Here is a 15,600-nt window from a genome sequence, read left to right as displayed (position 1 = left end):
CAATGAATCAATAATGGCTTACAAACGTAAGATGTTCAAAAAATCTTTCAATTAAAAAAGTAAACAAAAACAGCAATATGATAGCATTTTTTCTCTCACATTGATTAAGATTAAAAAGTTGTATAACACAAAGATAGATTTGACAAGGGTATAAAAAAACAACCCCAGTGTTGAAGGGGCTGCAAATTGGGATAATCTCTCTGTAGGCCAATATTAAGAAATCTAGTAAATTAAAAATGTATCAACTCCTCACCACAGCAATTCTAATTTTGGAATTTTTTTCATTGGTATATTTGCCTGATGTGCAAAGATGCATATGCAAGGGTATGTGTTGCTGCTTTGTATATATTAGCAAAAGTCTGTTAACAACTTAAATCAGCATTGCAAGACTGGTAACATCAACTACAATGCACCCATACATTGAAATTATACACTTGAGTGAAAAACAATGAGATAATTCTGCATAAATTAAAATAAAACAATCTTCAAATCATGTTAAAAAAAAAGGCCTACACCTGAGTTTGCTGTAGGCTTTCTTTTATATTAGAATAGAATAATCTGTTTATCAATATCTGTGACTATATTTCCATACATATGTCAATATAAGCACATGCATAGGCTTGTCCCTACATGAATTCTTTCTGGAGGGTTATGCAGGAAATAATGAAAAATGATTGCTTCTGGCGAGGAAGACAAGGTGCCTGGAGTAGAAGCCAGATGGATTTTTCATTGAATCCTTTTGTGTTATTTTGTTTTCCTTCCACTATATTTCCATGTAACTTTTCAAAAAAAATACTAGCTCATTTTAAAATGATAAAGATGAAACATATACACATATGCCACAAAGTCAGATAGTTTCTACAAATACAGAGGTTACTCTGTGCCTTATACTTTCCTAGAGAGTTTAAGTAGTATAAGAAAGTCCTAAGACCCGTTCCCTGTCACCAAGGAGTTTATAATCTAGTTAGCAAGACAAGATCAATGCATAATACATATTTGTAGTCTAAAATATGACATCCTGTACTTAAGTATTAAATTGTATGGGATCATCTGCAAGTATAATAGAATGAAGGGAGAATTCAAGAATAATATAGTAATTTCCATTTTTAGTTTGTAAATCAAGATGCAGCTTACATTTTCCTCATACACACCCCATAATGACATTCTTAACCACTGACTCCAGAATGACCCTAAAATTGTTTCAACAAACCCATCCATAAATCACTATCAATCTTTTAGAGTCAGAGTAGCAGTAAAGCCTATTTGCCACCCCTGATCTAAATGCTGCCTGGAAAAGGTAAAGAAAAATCTTATGCAAATGACTAATAACTTTAACATAGATTATGTTACCAGAGATATGAATAAATATGAATACGTAGCTTAGATAAAATGTACAAATTTCAATAGCTCTCTCCTCCCACTGATTTTGCAGGGGATGTTTGAAACTTAATTGCTTTTCCCTTTCTTGTTTGGTTTTCATTTTTATAAAAATGTAGATAAGAGAGTACACCAGGTATGATAAGTTTAAATTTCTATTTCATACCCATTAATTGAATAAAACCCAAAAGCAAATTACCTTAGTAAATATGCTTAAAGAGTGTTGATTTTTACTTGATTTGTATCAAGACAAATACTTACATAGTGAAATCACTGGACATAACATAGTAAAAAGTAAAGTATTACAACTTCCCTTGTTTAAGCTCCTTCCTTTATATATATAAGAAAGTTGAAACTCAGGTCAAATTAGTATTTTTAAAACAAAATAAAGATTAATAATTCTAAAATGTGTTACAGAAATTATACACATCCAATATCTAAAAACACAAAATCTTTAAAAATAACTTTTAAAAATATTGTGCACAAATAAGTTCAAATAACCAAGTAAACCAAGTTCAAATTGTCTTTACTAATTCTTCTTTAAAGAGATATCACAGGTTAAAAAAATATTTGGTGTTTATTATCAAGTTGAGTTCTACATAATATTTTCTGATTTATTTATGAAGATGTTTTCAACTTGATTCTTACTATGTGTGCAAGACACACTCTTCTGGGAATTGTAGTTTTGTCCTTTGAGCAAAGAGAACAAGAACGGCCAAGCAACAGCAGCAACAAAAAACAGAAATAGCAAAAATCAGCATGTTGGTATCATGGCAGTTACTACAATCACACACACACACATACACACACACACTCTCTCTCTCTCTCTCATACACACACTCAGGACTTTGTAAGGACTATTTTGATTTGTGTAACTTTGAAATATACAGTTTAGGTCTAAAGTCAGTAGAAAGTCAACAGCTATCGGAAAACGAAGAGGTCCTATGAATTCCTAGAAAATGTGCTGCTTTCCTCAAATAAACTTATATGATCGCTTCCAAAGTTCCTTTTCTCTCTGTTAAACTGTTTTGGCTATTTTTAAAAAATAGATTTATTAATTTGTGAACTGCTTGACTGTCTTTTGTCTTTATGAAAGACAACACGCTACAAGAGGACAATTTCTGTCCTGGGATATGACTGGCAGTTAATATCAAGAATATGGGTATGAAGAAAAGTGAATCTTAGAAAAAATCCAAAGGGATTTACTTAATAATATGATTTTTTTGAATATTTGTTTTTGAAATACAATGTCTTTTAATTTGTATACTACTAACCTTTAATCCCACATACATATTTATTTCTCTAACAATGTTTGGCTTTGATTCAATTCACCAAATATTTATTGAGTATTTTGTACCTGTCTAGCTACTGAACACTGTAGGAAAATTGGAAAGACAAATTCCTGACCTTGTGGAGGAATAAGTCGAGTAGTGACAAACGTTCTACTAAAAACAGGATGAGATAAAAAAAAAAAGCCTTATAACAATTACAGAGTGCTATGGAATTTCAAGGAGCTAGAAAAGATGTATGATTGAAAGGCTGAGGAAGAGAAAGCTTTACTAAGATGTTATTCGGAAAGGGGTTTTGAAGAGTGGCAGTGAATAGTAGATACGGACACAAGAGAAAAGGCATTTCATCCAAACAGCTGTCTTATCTGTATAGTTTTAACATTCAAATACATACCCTCTGCAAAAGCAAATAAAAGGAAAGAGAGAGAGAACAATTTAATAGTATGGTACTTTACTGCTGCTACTCAGTGGGAGTGTGTCAGGGCATAGATGGTGAAAGTAAATCAACTCTCCCTTAATTTGGTCCCTCTTCCATTTCTGAGTGAATGCACTATAAAATTACATTTTGCACATTTATTCTTTGTTTTATGCTAAATATTTTCTTAATGATACAGCTTTATGTACAAATTTTCATCAAAACTGTATATACAGAACCATGTATACTGAGTTTTGTGGATGATTTTCAATGGTAATTTTGAATAGGCAGTATTAACTTTATTTGTTGAATCTAACCCACATATAAGATGCAATTCCTATATAAATGCATAGACAGAGCAAGGGTGGGACTTGCTCCAGAGGCAGCAATAAAGCAGTTTGGGACTACAGTTCATGAAATGTTGATTCCTAATTCAAGAGTGTCTCCTAATCTTACAGTGGAGAACCACTGAAAGATTTTGAGAAAGTCTGTGATCAGGTCCCAGCTTACGAAGTAAGGGGAACCTAAAAACATGTGTAGAATGGATTGAAGATAATAATTGTCAGGGATGAAAATAGTAGACGACACAAAGGTCTGAGTGAGATACAATACAGACTTAACCTTAAGCTCTGATGTGTGAATGGAAAGAACAGAATGGGTACTGTTAAGAGAAACTGTAGAGGTAGCATCAGTAGGACCTGGAAAATTATTACACGCTGGAAGTGTCAAAAGGTAGTTTCTGCTTTAAATTTAAATGTTTAGGAGAATGAAGATGTTTCTAACAGAAATAGAGGAGAGAGGAAGGATTTCTGGCTTTGGAGAGAAAGTGGGATGTTGAGCCTAGCAATGGAAAAAATGGGTTTGAAGCGTGGGGTTCAACATCAGTGACAGAAATTTGGGAGGCATTTACCTGGAGGTGATGGTTGAAACTTTGGGAACAGAAGAATTTGCTATGGACACCTTACAGAAAGATGAGAGGAGTAAAACAGAGAAATTAAGAGAAAAATCTGTGCAATGTCTGAGATGGATTATGTATTCAACAGATATTTTTAAATTAAATATAAGGGATAGGCAAAGGGAAAAGGAGCAAGGGAAGGTGAAATAAAAATAGAAATCTAAATGCTGAGTGGAAAGAGGACAATTCAATATGAGATTTCATAAGGAAAATTTCAAGGAAAGGATATGTATTGGAGAGAAAGGTCAAGTATTGCAGAGAAAGAAGTCACTATACAGTAGTAACAGTCAAAGGTATTGTTAAGTTCATACTATGTTCTAGGCACTTTTTGTACAGTCTATTGGTTATCATTATTAATATCTCTATTTTACAGATCAGAAAACTGCACCTTAGAGAGGTCTGGTAATCTATGCAAACTCACGTAGTTACTGAATGGCAGAGGAGGACTCAAGATTGAGAAGAGGATGGGCTGAAAAATCATTCCTGGTGACAACTGAAACAGCAATTTCCATCAAAGGCAGGGAGAGGATGTTAGACAGCAAAAGGTAAAAGAATGAATGAGAAAAAAGACGTCGAGGTACACTACACAAGATGATCCAACGAAGGGAAGGAGGAAGACAGGAAAACTGATAAAATAAAATGTTTTTGAGGTTACTGTGCTAGGTATATTTACAAAGAGAAAGAAAAATTAGTGTAGAGAAAGAAATTGAAGACATGAGCAAGAAAAGTGACTAAGGTCCCATGGGACATAGGAGGTCACAGGATCAACAGCTAAAGAAGACACCTTCTTGGCAGAATGGAGGGTATTTCCTACTTAAGATACAGGATTAAAGGAGGAAAAGAGTAAGTATACAGCAAAGTGTTTAAAAATGCCAGTGGGAGGAATAAAGAGAGTAACGTACAAGGCTTATAAGAAGCTATATGCACAAAAAATCTATTAGATTTAGAGCACATAGACAATGGAGAGCTCACCATGTTATTTCATCAGAAATAAATAAAAGTATACCATAGGGTCAGTTACAGGAAGGGAAAAAAAAGTGCTCTATTTAGAAATTCTTCATATACAATCCACCATATAATTTTAACAAAATCACTATTCCATTGTAGGATAAGTTTGGTTCTAATTATCCAGATTGATTTTTACCATAGATTAAACTCACCATTTCACTTTTTATTTACTGATACAACAACGGGGTAAGGGGAAAAAAAACAAAAACAAAAAAACCCAAATAAACCTAAACATAGAAAAGAATAACACTTTGCCATTCACACAAGCCCACAATGGATTTTCATTACATGAGAGGATCAGAACAGAGGATGATGTTTATGAAGCCACCGTCAGAGTTAAATCCCCTTGTGTGCCAGTTAGTTTTGTTACATTCTTCTGCTAAAGACTACTTCATCCTTAACTCTTAATTCAACCCTGGGACCTTACTTGAAAATGTATGTTACTTTTTCTAGTGGAATCTAGAGTGAAAGGTTATGGGTCAACACCAATCTATCACTTGGAAAGACAGTCAGTCATAAGGGGAGACTGTACAAGTATCACACCTCTCACTCTTTCTCCCTGGCCATCCTTTCCCCCATTCAAAGACAAATATTGACTACAGTTTCTTGTGAAACCTTCTAGAAATATTCTTATTATAGAAAAAAATATACTTGTATTTATTTTTTTATTTAAATAATATTACATACTATGCCCACTAATATGTTCATTGATTTTTCACTCAAAATTTAATCATAGGGAAATGTCCATGTCAGTGTATTATAATGATTTCCATTTACTAAATTGTTGCCAGGTATTCTACCATATGGATATACCATAATGTTTCTACCTAGTGCCCTATTTTGGGCTATTTAGGTTGTTTGTGACATTTAGCTCTTAAAAACAATTTAGTGGCAAATAGCATATGAAAAGATGCTCCACATCATATGTCATTAGGGAAATGCAAATTAAAACAATACTACTATAAACCTATTCAAATGCCGAAAATCCTAAACACTGATACCCTCAAATACTGGCGATGCTATCGAGCAATAAAAATTCCTCATTCATTTCTGGTGGGAACGCAAAATTCGACAGCCACTTTGGAAGACAGTCTGGCAGTTTATTACGAAACCAAACATACTCTTACCATATGATCCAGCAATCACACTCCTTGGTATTTACCCAAATGAGAGGAAAACTTATGTCCACACAAAAACCTATACACAGATGTTTATAGCCACTTCATTCATAATTGCCAAAACTTGGAAGCAACCAAGTTGCCTTTCAGTAGGTTGAATGAATAAATAAACTGTGGTACAACCAGACAATGGAATATCATTCAGTGTCAAAGAGAAATGAGCTAACAAGCCATGAAAAGACATGGAGGAACCTAAATGAATGTTACTAAGTGAAAGGAGCCAATCTGAAAAGGCTGCACATACTATATGATTCCAGCTATATGACACTGTGGAAAAGTCAAAACTATGGAGACAGTAAAAAGATCAGATGTTGCCAGGGTTTGGGGGGAAGGTGGGATGACAGGCAGAGCACAGAGGATTTTTAGGGCAGTGAAACTATGATACTATGGTAGCACATCATTACACATTTGTCAAAATCCATAGTTTGTACAACATCGAGAGTGAACCCTAATGTAAACTATAGACTCTGGGTGATAATGATCTATCAGTGTAGGAATGCAGGGTCATTAATTGTAACAAATATACCAGAGGAGGATGTTTTTTCATGATGAATCATTCTCTTAATATATTGCTGGGTTTGCTCATGTTTTATCTCGAATAATGGTAGCCATGGTCATCAGAGAGTTTGTAATTTTTGTGTGTATGGGAGGTACTAATTTTTGTGGTTGGAAAATCAACATTATGTTGCTTAAAAGCTTCTATTCCTTTCAAATTCTCTGGAGGAGATTAAACAGCATTGTAGCAATGTTCCTTAAATATCTGGTAGAAATTTTCATCTGGACTTTTGGTGGAATAGTGACAGGGGTTATATATTGATTATTTTTTAAATTTTTATAAAATATATTGCCTATTTTTTTCCTTTCTAGAGTTAAGTTTGAAAATTTATATTTTTAAAAAACTATATGATTTTATTAATACAGATTTTTATGTTCACTTCTATGATACTTCATAGATAGTTTCTTTAACTTTTATAATTTCTTCAGCATCTGTGATTACTTTCCCATTCTCATTTTGTGCACTGCATTTTCACTGTGTTCTTTATTAGATCAGTTAATTTATTAGTGACTTTAGTTATTACTTCAACAACCTAATTCTTGAATTTTCACATTATGCTATTTTCTTTCTTTTTTCTAAATTCAAACATTAATTTGATTTTGTTTCCCTTTGGTCTCTTTTGTTATCTTCTAACTTCTTGAGTTTGGTGTTGCATTAGTCAGGATAAGCTATGCTGCAGTAACAAACCCTAAAATCCAGGGGTCTAACTCAGTAACGGTTAATTGTTTGTTCACATAAAATCAGGGAAGGGAAGGTCACCTTCGTTCATCTTGTATGTGTGCCCTCTAGACCCATACAGTAAGGAGATGCTCACTATAGCTTAACTGCCTTGCATGGAAATGATATAGTCCCTTCGGCTCACAGTGCTTAGCTAGAACTAGTCATTTGACCCCAATCTAAATGCAAGAGAGTTGAGAAATACAGTAAAGCATAAGGAGTTGGTGAACACTGTGTCTGGTACACATTGTCCAAAAATTATTTTTTTAATTACTTAGTGTAAATACAGGTGTCTCAAAAGTCTCAGAATAGTTTTAACCTTTAATAATTTTAGAAATATAAATGCTACAAACATAAAAATCATTTAAAAGTTTATATCAATTACTTATAATTTTATAAATTGAGTTTTAGTTACATATAATTCTATAAATTTTGAATATAACATTTTAAATATATTTTTAGTTCAGCCCCTCTAAGAGGGAAACTACTAGAACCAAACTTAAAAATGTATTATCCAGGATTCATAAAATTAAATATATGTTAGCAATAACTAAAATTTCAAATGATGTCTTTTGTAAATTTACAGTATTTATACTTCTGAAATTGTTAAAGATTAAAAATACATTGAGAATTTTGTGACACTCTGCATATAAATTTAGAAAGTTATGATTTTTCCCATGAGCAATGCTTTATTTATATTCAATATATTCTGATAAGTATATATCTTTATTTTGTAACAGTTCTACAAGTTTAGAGTCCCTCTAGAATTAAGATAAAAAGTGTTTTATTTTATTATTTAATTTCTAAGCGGAAGAGTGGTTTACGCTTCATAATTATGGATTTATTATATGATAATCAGAGAATTCTGCCTGCATTATTTCTATTTCTTGGAATTTATTGAAGTTGTTTGTGACAATAAATGCTCATTTAAAAAATATTTCCTGAACCTTGTAAAAGAAGGTTTATTTTTGGCCTTCTAAAAATAGAGTTATATTTTTATTAATTTGATCTAAACATTAATTCTTCAGATCTTCTACATCTGTATATACTCCTGCTGTTCTTTATGTGAATTCTAGAAGTGGGAAGGCCGGATCAAATTTACATTTCTACTAACAGCTGGGGGCCCTATTTTCCTTATAATCTTGTCATCAATGTATAATGTCAAAGGTTTCATTTATTTTTCCATTCTGAAGAATGGCATTTCTGAGTTTCTTTTCCATGAGAGAAGGACTTTCCTCCCCTGATTCCCTGACTATAATATACAGTTGATCCTCAAAAAACGTGGTGGTTAGGGGCACAGTTGAAAATCCAAGTTTAACTTTTGACTCCCCCCGAAGTTAACTACTAATCACCTACTGTTGACTGGAAACCTTAACATATATCTTGTATGATATGTGTATTATATACTGTATTCTTATAATAAAGTAGGCTAGATAAAGGAAAATGTTATTAAGGAAAATCATAAGGAAGAGAAAATACGTTTACAGTACCTACCTTATCAATACCATAAGATTATGTTGTCTATTCACAAGAGGAATCATCTGTCAGTGCCTACATCAATATTGTCTTATGTGATACAAAATACTGTAGATTTTATATGTGTTACTAACACTAGACATCAAAAATGAAAAAAATAGTGTGAATAAGATTCATATTTACAGGTGTAATAATTCATGCATTGATAATGAAGCAGCAGCAATATGATTACTTCATGGTAGCCCAGGTATACACTAATGGATGAACTGTTATAAATTTTTTATGGCATATAGTATTACAGTCATATTCAGATTACAGCATTACAAACATCATTACATTAAAAAAAACCACCTGTGATAATAGGCTTTCTCCAATGATGAGAGAAAGAGGCATGCTGTACAGTAATATGATTCTTTGAAAGCAAAGTTATAAAACATTAGGAAAACTAACACATTATTAATTTTATGTTACATATCACTCACTTTATATCTCTGTTAGGATAGGCTATGCACTTCAATACAAGTCTTGCACATGATGTTCTACATCATGAATACTTAGGTGATAATGATGATGACACAAAAACTTCTCATACAGTTATTGCTGTACAGTTATTAGATTTTTACACAAAAACACTCACACACATATACAGCAGATAAGTTTATTAATAGTAGGACATGATGATTATTTACTATTTATTAAGTGGAAACAGACCATCATAAGAGCCTTCATTCTTGTCATCTTAATGCTGAGTAGGCTGAGGAGGGGGAGGAAAGGAGAAGACGGTCTTCCTGTCTCAGGGGTGGCAGAGGTGGAGGAGGTCGAATGGGAGGCAAGAGAGGCAGGCACACTCTCTGTAACTTCGCAGAAATACACTGTAATTTCTCTCTGACTTTTACGCTCTTTCAATTCTCTAAAAATGTTTCTTTATGGTACTAATTCTTCTTTTATCATTTGCTTTTGTTTTAGTGCCTGTATCGTAGAAGGGTTCATGCCATAAAAGAAGTCAAAAGCATCTTGAATAATTGTAACCCTTCTGCTGAACTGCCTAATGTTAGTTTTTTCCTGGCACTGCTTCTTCTCAGTCTTCTTCCTTATCGTCTGGCACTAGTTCAGAAGCATTCATCTCCATCAAGTTGTATTTTGTTAATTCCTCTGGTATGGTGTCTATTAGTTCTTGAATTTCTTCAAGATCCATATCTTAAAACCCTTCACTCCCCACAACCAACTTGTTCTGCCATATCTACAATCTCTTTCATAATTTCCTTGATTGGCTCTCCTGCAAATCCTGTGAAGTCATGCACAACATCTAGACACAGTTTCTCTAGCAGCAATTTATTGTTTCGGGTTTGATGGCTTTCACAGCCTTTTCTGTAATAATGATGGTATCTTCAATGGTGTAATCCTTTCAGACTTTCATGATGCTCTCTCTGTTGGGGTCCTCTTCCATAGCATTGACAGTACTTTCCTTTGAGAAAAGGAAAAGGCTCATTTTGTGTAATGAGCCTTAAAGGTCCTATGACTCGCTGATCTAGGTGCTGAATTAGAGACATATTGTTTGGGGGTAAATAAACCAGTTTGACACATTCAGTGTTGAATTCATGGGGTTCTGGGTGGCCAGGGGACATTGTCCAACATCAAAAGAACTTTAAAAGGCAGTCCCTTACTGTCAAGGTACTTCCTGACTTCAGGGACAAAGCATTAATGAAACCAGTCCAGGAAAGTGGTTCTCATTGTCGAGGCCTTCTTTTTGTACAACCAGAAGACTGACCAGCTGGTATTTACTTTTCCCCTCAAGGCTCAGGGGTTTGCAGCTTTATAGATAAGGGCAGTCCTGATCATAAGCCCTGTTGCATTCGAACAGACCAGTGAAGTTAGCCTATCCCTTTCTGATTTAAATCCTGGTGCTCACCTCTCTTCCTTACTAATAAATGTCCTTTGTGGATTTTTTTTTTCCCAGAGTAGGGTACTTTTGTCTGAATTAAAAACCCGTTCAGGCAGATATCCTTTCTTCTCAATGATTTTCTTAATGGCATCTGTAACTCATCTGCTACCTCTTGGTTGGCAGAAGCTGCTTCTCCTGTTATACTGACATTTTTTAAAGCCAAGCCTCTTACTAAACTTATCAAACCATCCTTTGCTGGCATTAAATTCTCCACCTTTAGATCCTTCACTTTCCTTTTGCTTTAAGTTGTCATATAATGACTTCACTTTTTCCCGAATCATATTAGAGTCTTTAGGTATACTTTTCTTATAGCAATGGTGCAGTCACATAAAAGCATTTTCAATACAAGATATAAAGGTATTTCAGAAAAAGTGCAAGGTTTTCACACCTGCTGGCATAGCTGCAGCAATGGCTTCACAAATTTCCTTTTCTTCTCTTACAATGGTCCTTATGCTGGATTCATTATCTTGAAATGATGGGCAACCGCCACTCCAGACCTCAATCTACAGTATATATTAATCAATTCAACTTTTTCTTGTAATGTCATGACTTTTCTCTGCTTTTTGGGAGCACTTCCAGCCTCAACAGTGGCACTTCATATGGGTCCCATGGTGTTATTCAAGGTTTATGGCATTGTGCTAAACACGATGAAAAATACGCAAGAACCAAAAGAGATCACTTTTTTTTTGATGTGCAGTTTATTGGAGAGATAAACTGTTCACCTGGAGATGATTAGTGTCACATGACATTTTAAGCAGATGCTAGCAACACTTGAGCTCACCGAAATAGCAGCAGGAGGTAGCTACAAAATTATTACAATATGTACTACAGTTAACTTTTTGCAGTAATTTAATACTGTATCTTTACATTTGTTTAGACTTCTGTTGACTGCAAATGGCACCGTGTCTGGTATGTTAAGTGTTTGTAAGTTTTGATAAATTTTAACTTTTTATAATAGATTTGTGTAGATTTTATGGTAGCAATAGATAAAATAGACAAGTATCTACATATATTTTATGCATTCATGATGTACCTTTTTCTTAATTTTTTCAATATTTCTAGGCTATGTGGTTCCTCTGTTAGTTTTTGCAAATTCTTGCCAATCTCCAAAAAAAGTTTCCAATGTATTTATTTTAAAAATTTTGCATATAAATGGATGTAGTTCAAACCCCTGCTGTTCAAAGGTCACCCTAACTGCAATTTGTGAGAGACCAGATGTGGGAGAGTATAGTTCTTGGTCAAAGATAGACCCTCTGAGATTAGAGACTCTAAGATGATAATGGTTGAATTGTACTTTAACTTAATTTAGCTCTCATTCTTTCCTTTATTGGAATAAAGAAACAGTAATGTGCCTGTTTTTATACTAATGATAGCAATTTATGTATAAAAGCCATTGTAACCAACAAATATAAATTGATTGCCCTGAAAACTTTTAAATGCTCAAGCTAGCATTCAGAATTTTTTAAAAAATGAATATGAACTCTGAATTCAACATCTTGAATAGTTTAAAGGTCTTTTAGCTTGTAAAGCTGAGAATTTAATTAAACTTAAAAATATCACAAAGATTATAGATGTGTACATATTTTTAATCCAATGTGTATATTTGTGGTTCACTTTAGTATCTGCAATGTTCATAAATATTCATACATTGTGAATTATTACTCCTCAAGTGGTTTGATACATTTTGCTTTACTATATTTAAGCCAGGGATTACATTAGAAGCAGATCAATGGTTAAATTACTACCTTTCACATTCTGTGGATATTTATTCATTTATTCATTCATTCATTCATTCATTCATTTATTGTGAGAACACTTAAGTTCCACTCTTAGCAAATTTTAGTTATACAATACAGTATCATCAATTGTAGTCGCTATGTTATACCACATTTCCCTTTTACAATGCAACATGAGTTTTATTGCAGTTCTGCTTTTTAATATTAAATTTTGGTTTACATGATGACCATTTGATACAAACATCCTAACATTATTAAGTGGATAACTCATATCCCAAATCAACATGCATAAAAATGTCTCTCAGGATTCAATTCTCCTAAGACATCCACTGTGTGGGATCAAAATACACTACTTCCAAAATATGACACTTTATCATAAGGATTATTTTGAGCTGAAGCATCTGAGATTCAGTAGATGCAGAAAGAAGTCTTCTGTAGCTTCCCCTATCTGACTAAAAGCATCAACTTTTGAGAAATGAGAAGTGCCATAAAACACTTCCTCAGGGAAGTTCTAAGGCCATGAAGATGATGGAAAGTCAGTATCAAAATGGACCTACACAAATGTTATTAAGTAGCCTTTATCTTCCATTAGTTTTCCCATATATTTACCTTTCCACAATTTGCCATCCCTATAAACTCAAAGTCCTTTTCCTTTGTTCCCTCTGTGTGGGTAGAGGAAAAGGTTTTTTCCTCCCTACATCAGCCATCTTCATCATAATTAAGGTTTTATTTTTAAGTTGAGTCATATACAGAAAAAGCTATTTCATAAGAGCTATTTCATATCAATACACACATACAAGATAAATCACAACACTTGAAATTTTCTATTAACTTTACTTAACCCTGTTATTTATTATTTATGTGTTTTCTCTCCATGTTTTCTGTCATAGACAGTTCAAACCAGTTTTTACTAACATACAGCTTTTAGAAATTATTTTATTATGAAGGCATTTATAATTTCTTTCTTCATAAGGAAATTTCAGCCTGGTTTTACCTCTAAATTTGCTAAATCTTGATAGCATATTCAGTTAGTTTTAGCTCAGGATATTCCAAGTAAATTAATATTTTTATTTTGTTTTCCTATAGCCTTGCTAGTTCCTTAGTCGTATACCTGTTAAAGACTGTTATCTGATATATTTCAGCATTCGTCCAATCAAACAAATGCCAGAAGCAACAGGAGAAAAAATATGCACTTAGAATAATGTTAGCCTGAGTCAAATAACTGGCTCTTTGGCATCAGAATTAGCCTGTTAAATAAAAACTTGCTTATTTAGTTAATAATTCATTCATTTAACAAGTTATTCATCTGTTGATTTTCAACTAATATGAAATGTTCCATTATGATAATTTCTAAACTCAAAGTCACATTCTTCTAACCAATAACTCCCAAACTAAGAATCTTTATGTAATAATTGAAAAGAGTTACCTGTTAAAAATATTGTTGGAAAAATAATCATTTGAAAATACAACTCCCTCACTACTCCTACTCCTAGGAGTAGGCCTCAGGAGTATTTATTTACCTATGCCCATGTTAGCTTATATTTATTTCTTTATCTCTTATTTACAGGCTTAATTATACCCAGGAGGTGTGTTTAAGAAAAGAAACACAATTCCTTTTTATATCTTTAAATGCTCATGGGCCATGTGGTCCCTAAAGTATCTGCTTACTCACAGCTGTGATACCTTTTCATTTCTATGTTTTGGTTGAAATACTTAATAAAGGGCAAAATGAATCACCAAGAACTCCTGATTGAGCAATTCGGAAGCAATTTCACATTAAGAAGAACTCCCAGAGATGATTCCAGAATGTATCCTAAAATCTACAAAAAATTCTTTCCATGGGTTATTTGGATAATGATACCAATCATTTCACAAATTATACCACAAGAGTTAATTCTCTAAACTTCAGTTCATCATCTGGCATAGAGAAGGAAGTAAATAAGTTAGTTTTTCATGTTAGGTAGCACCTACTGTATGGAGAAAAACAACATGGAAACATCATAATATTAGAATAACTTGTAAAAAAAAGCTTCAGTGACTCTCAAAACAAATCAAAGGTTTGAATGATTTGAAAGTCATCACCTTCATCTTAATGGAGTCTAGCAACAACACAATAAAATTTAGGAAACTGGTTGAAAATAAATGCATATAATTATGCCTTTTTTTCCCTAGTCATCTTCATTAAATTTTATGGTAAGGATTTATCTATGAAAAGGGGAATGCTGTAAGTGGGTTTAGCACACATGTCTCTTTCTGGACTGTGAAATTCCAGACTCTGAATCCAGATTGCCTGGTTTCAAATCCCATTTCTTCCATGCTGGCTCTGTGAGCCAGCAAGTTAAAAATTCTTTTGACTTTTTAATTTGAGAAAGTTAAAAACTGCTCTCCGCCTCAGTTTTCTCATTGTGAATTAGCATGATGAAATGAGTTCATGCAGAGAACATTCTTAGAACTGTGCCAAGTCCACAGATAGTTCTCAATAAATGTTACCTACTATTACTGTCATGTACAGAATGTGAGCAAACCTACTAGAAACACAAGGATACTTTTTATGAAGGTGAGCTATGGATTGAGGAGGGCCCCAAAGGAAACTACATCATGGAAGCAGGCCTGAGGTAGAAGTTGAACCCAGTGTTCTGCTTACCTGTACTCCGACAGGAAAACTTGGTTTTGTGATCACACAATCGTAAGGTACCACTGCAGCCTTTTTCATCACTACCATCTTCACAGTCTTTTTCCCCATCACAGCGCCACAGATCAGGAATGCAATTTCCATCAGGGTGACACTGAAATTCATTCCCATTACAACCAGCAGGAGAACGAATCTCTTAAATTGAAATGAGGGAGAGAGGCAGAGAGAGGAAGACAAGAGAGAAATTATGATTTTACTTGATAATATTTTTTTCAATTTTTTTCTTTCTTTAGGCATTATAATGATCCTAGAGAGAATC

The 15,600-nt window shown here is 33.5% G+C and overlaps 1 protein-coding gene across 1 annotated transcript in view; it reads right to left on the bottom strand.

Annotated features, from left to right (window-relative positions):
* The window catches only part of LRP1B (LDL receptor related protein 1B), a 1,792,829-nt gene that overhangs the window by 643,352 nt on the left and 1,133,877 nt on the right, over positions 1-15,600 (bottom strand). Inside the window, exon 21 of the mRNA XM_030883038.2 lies at positions 15,294-15,476. Within this exon, the coding sequence (XP_030738898.2) occupies positions 15,294-15,476 (183 nt within the window). The remainder of the gene's footprint in view (positions 1-15,293; positions 15,477-15,600) is intronic.

This window comes from Globicephala melas, chromosome 7, assembly GCF_963455315.2.
Source record: "Globicephala melas chromosome 7, mGloMel1.2, whole genome shotgun sequence".
Lineage (NCBI taxonomy): Eukaryota > Metazoa > Chordata > Mammalia > Artiodactyla > Delphinidae > Globicephala > Globicephala melas.
This window is presented reverse-complemented; position numbering and strand designations above follow the sequence as displayed.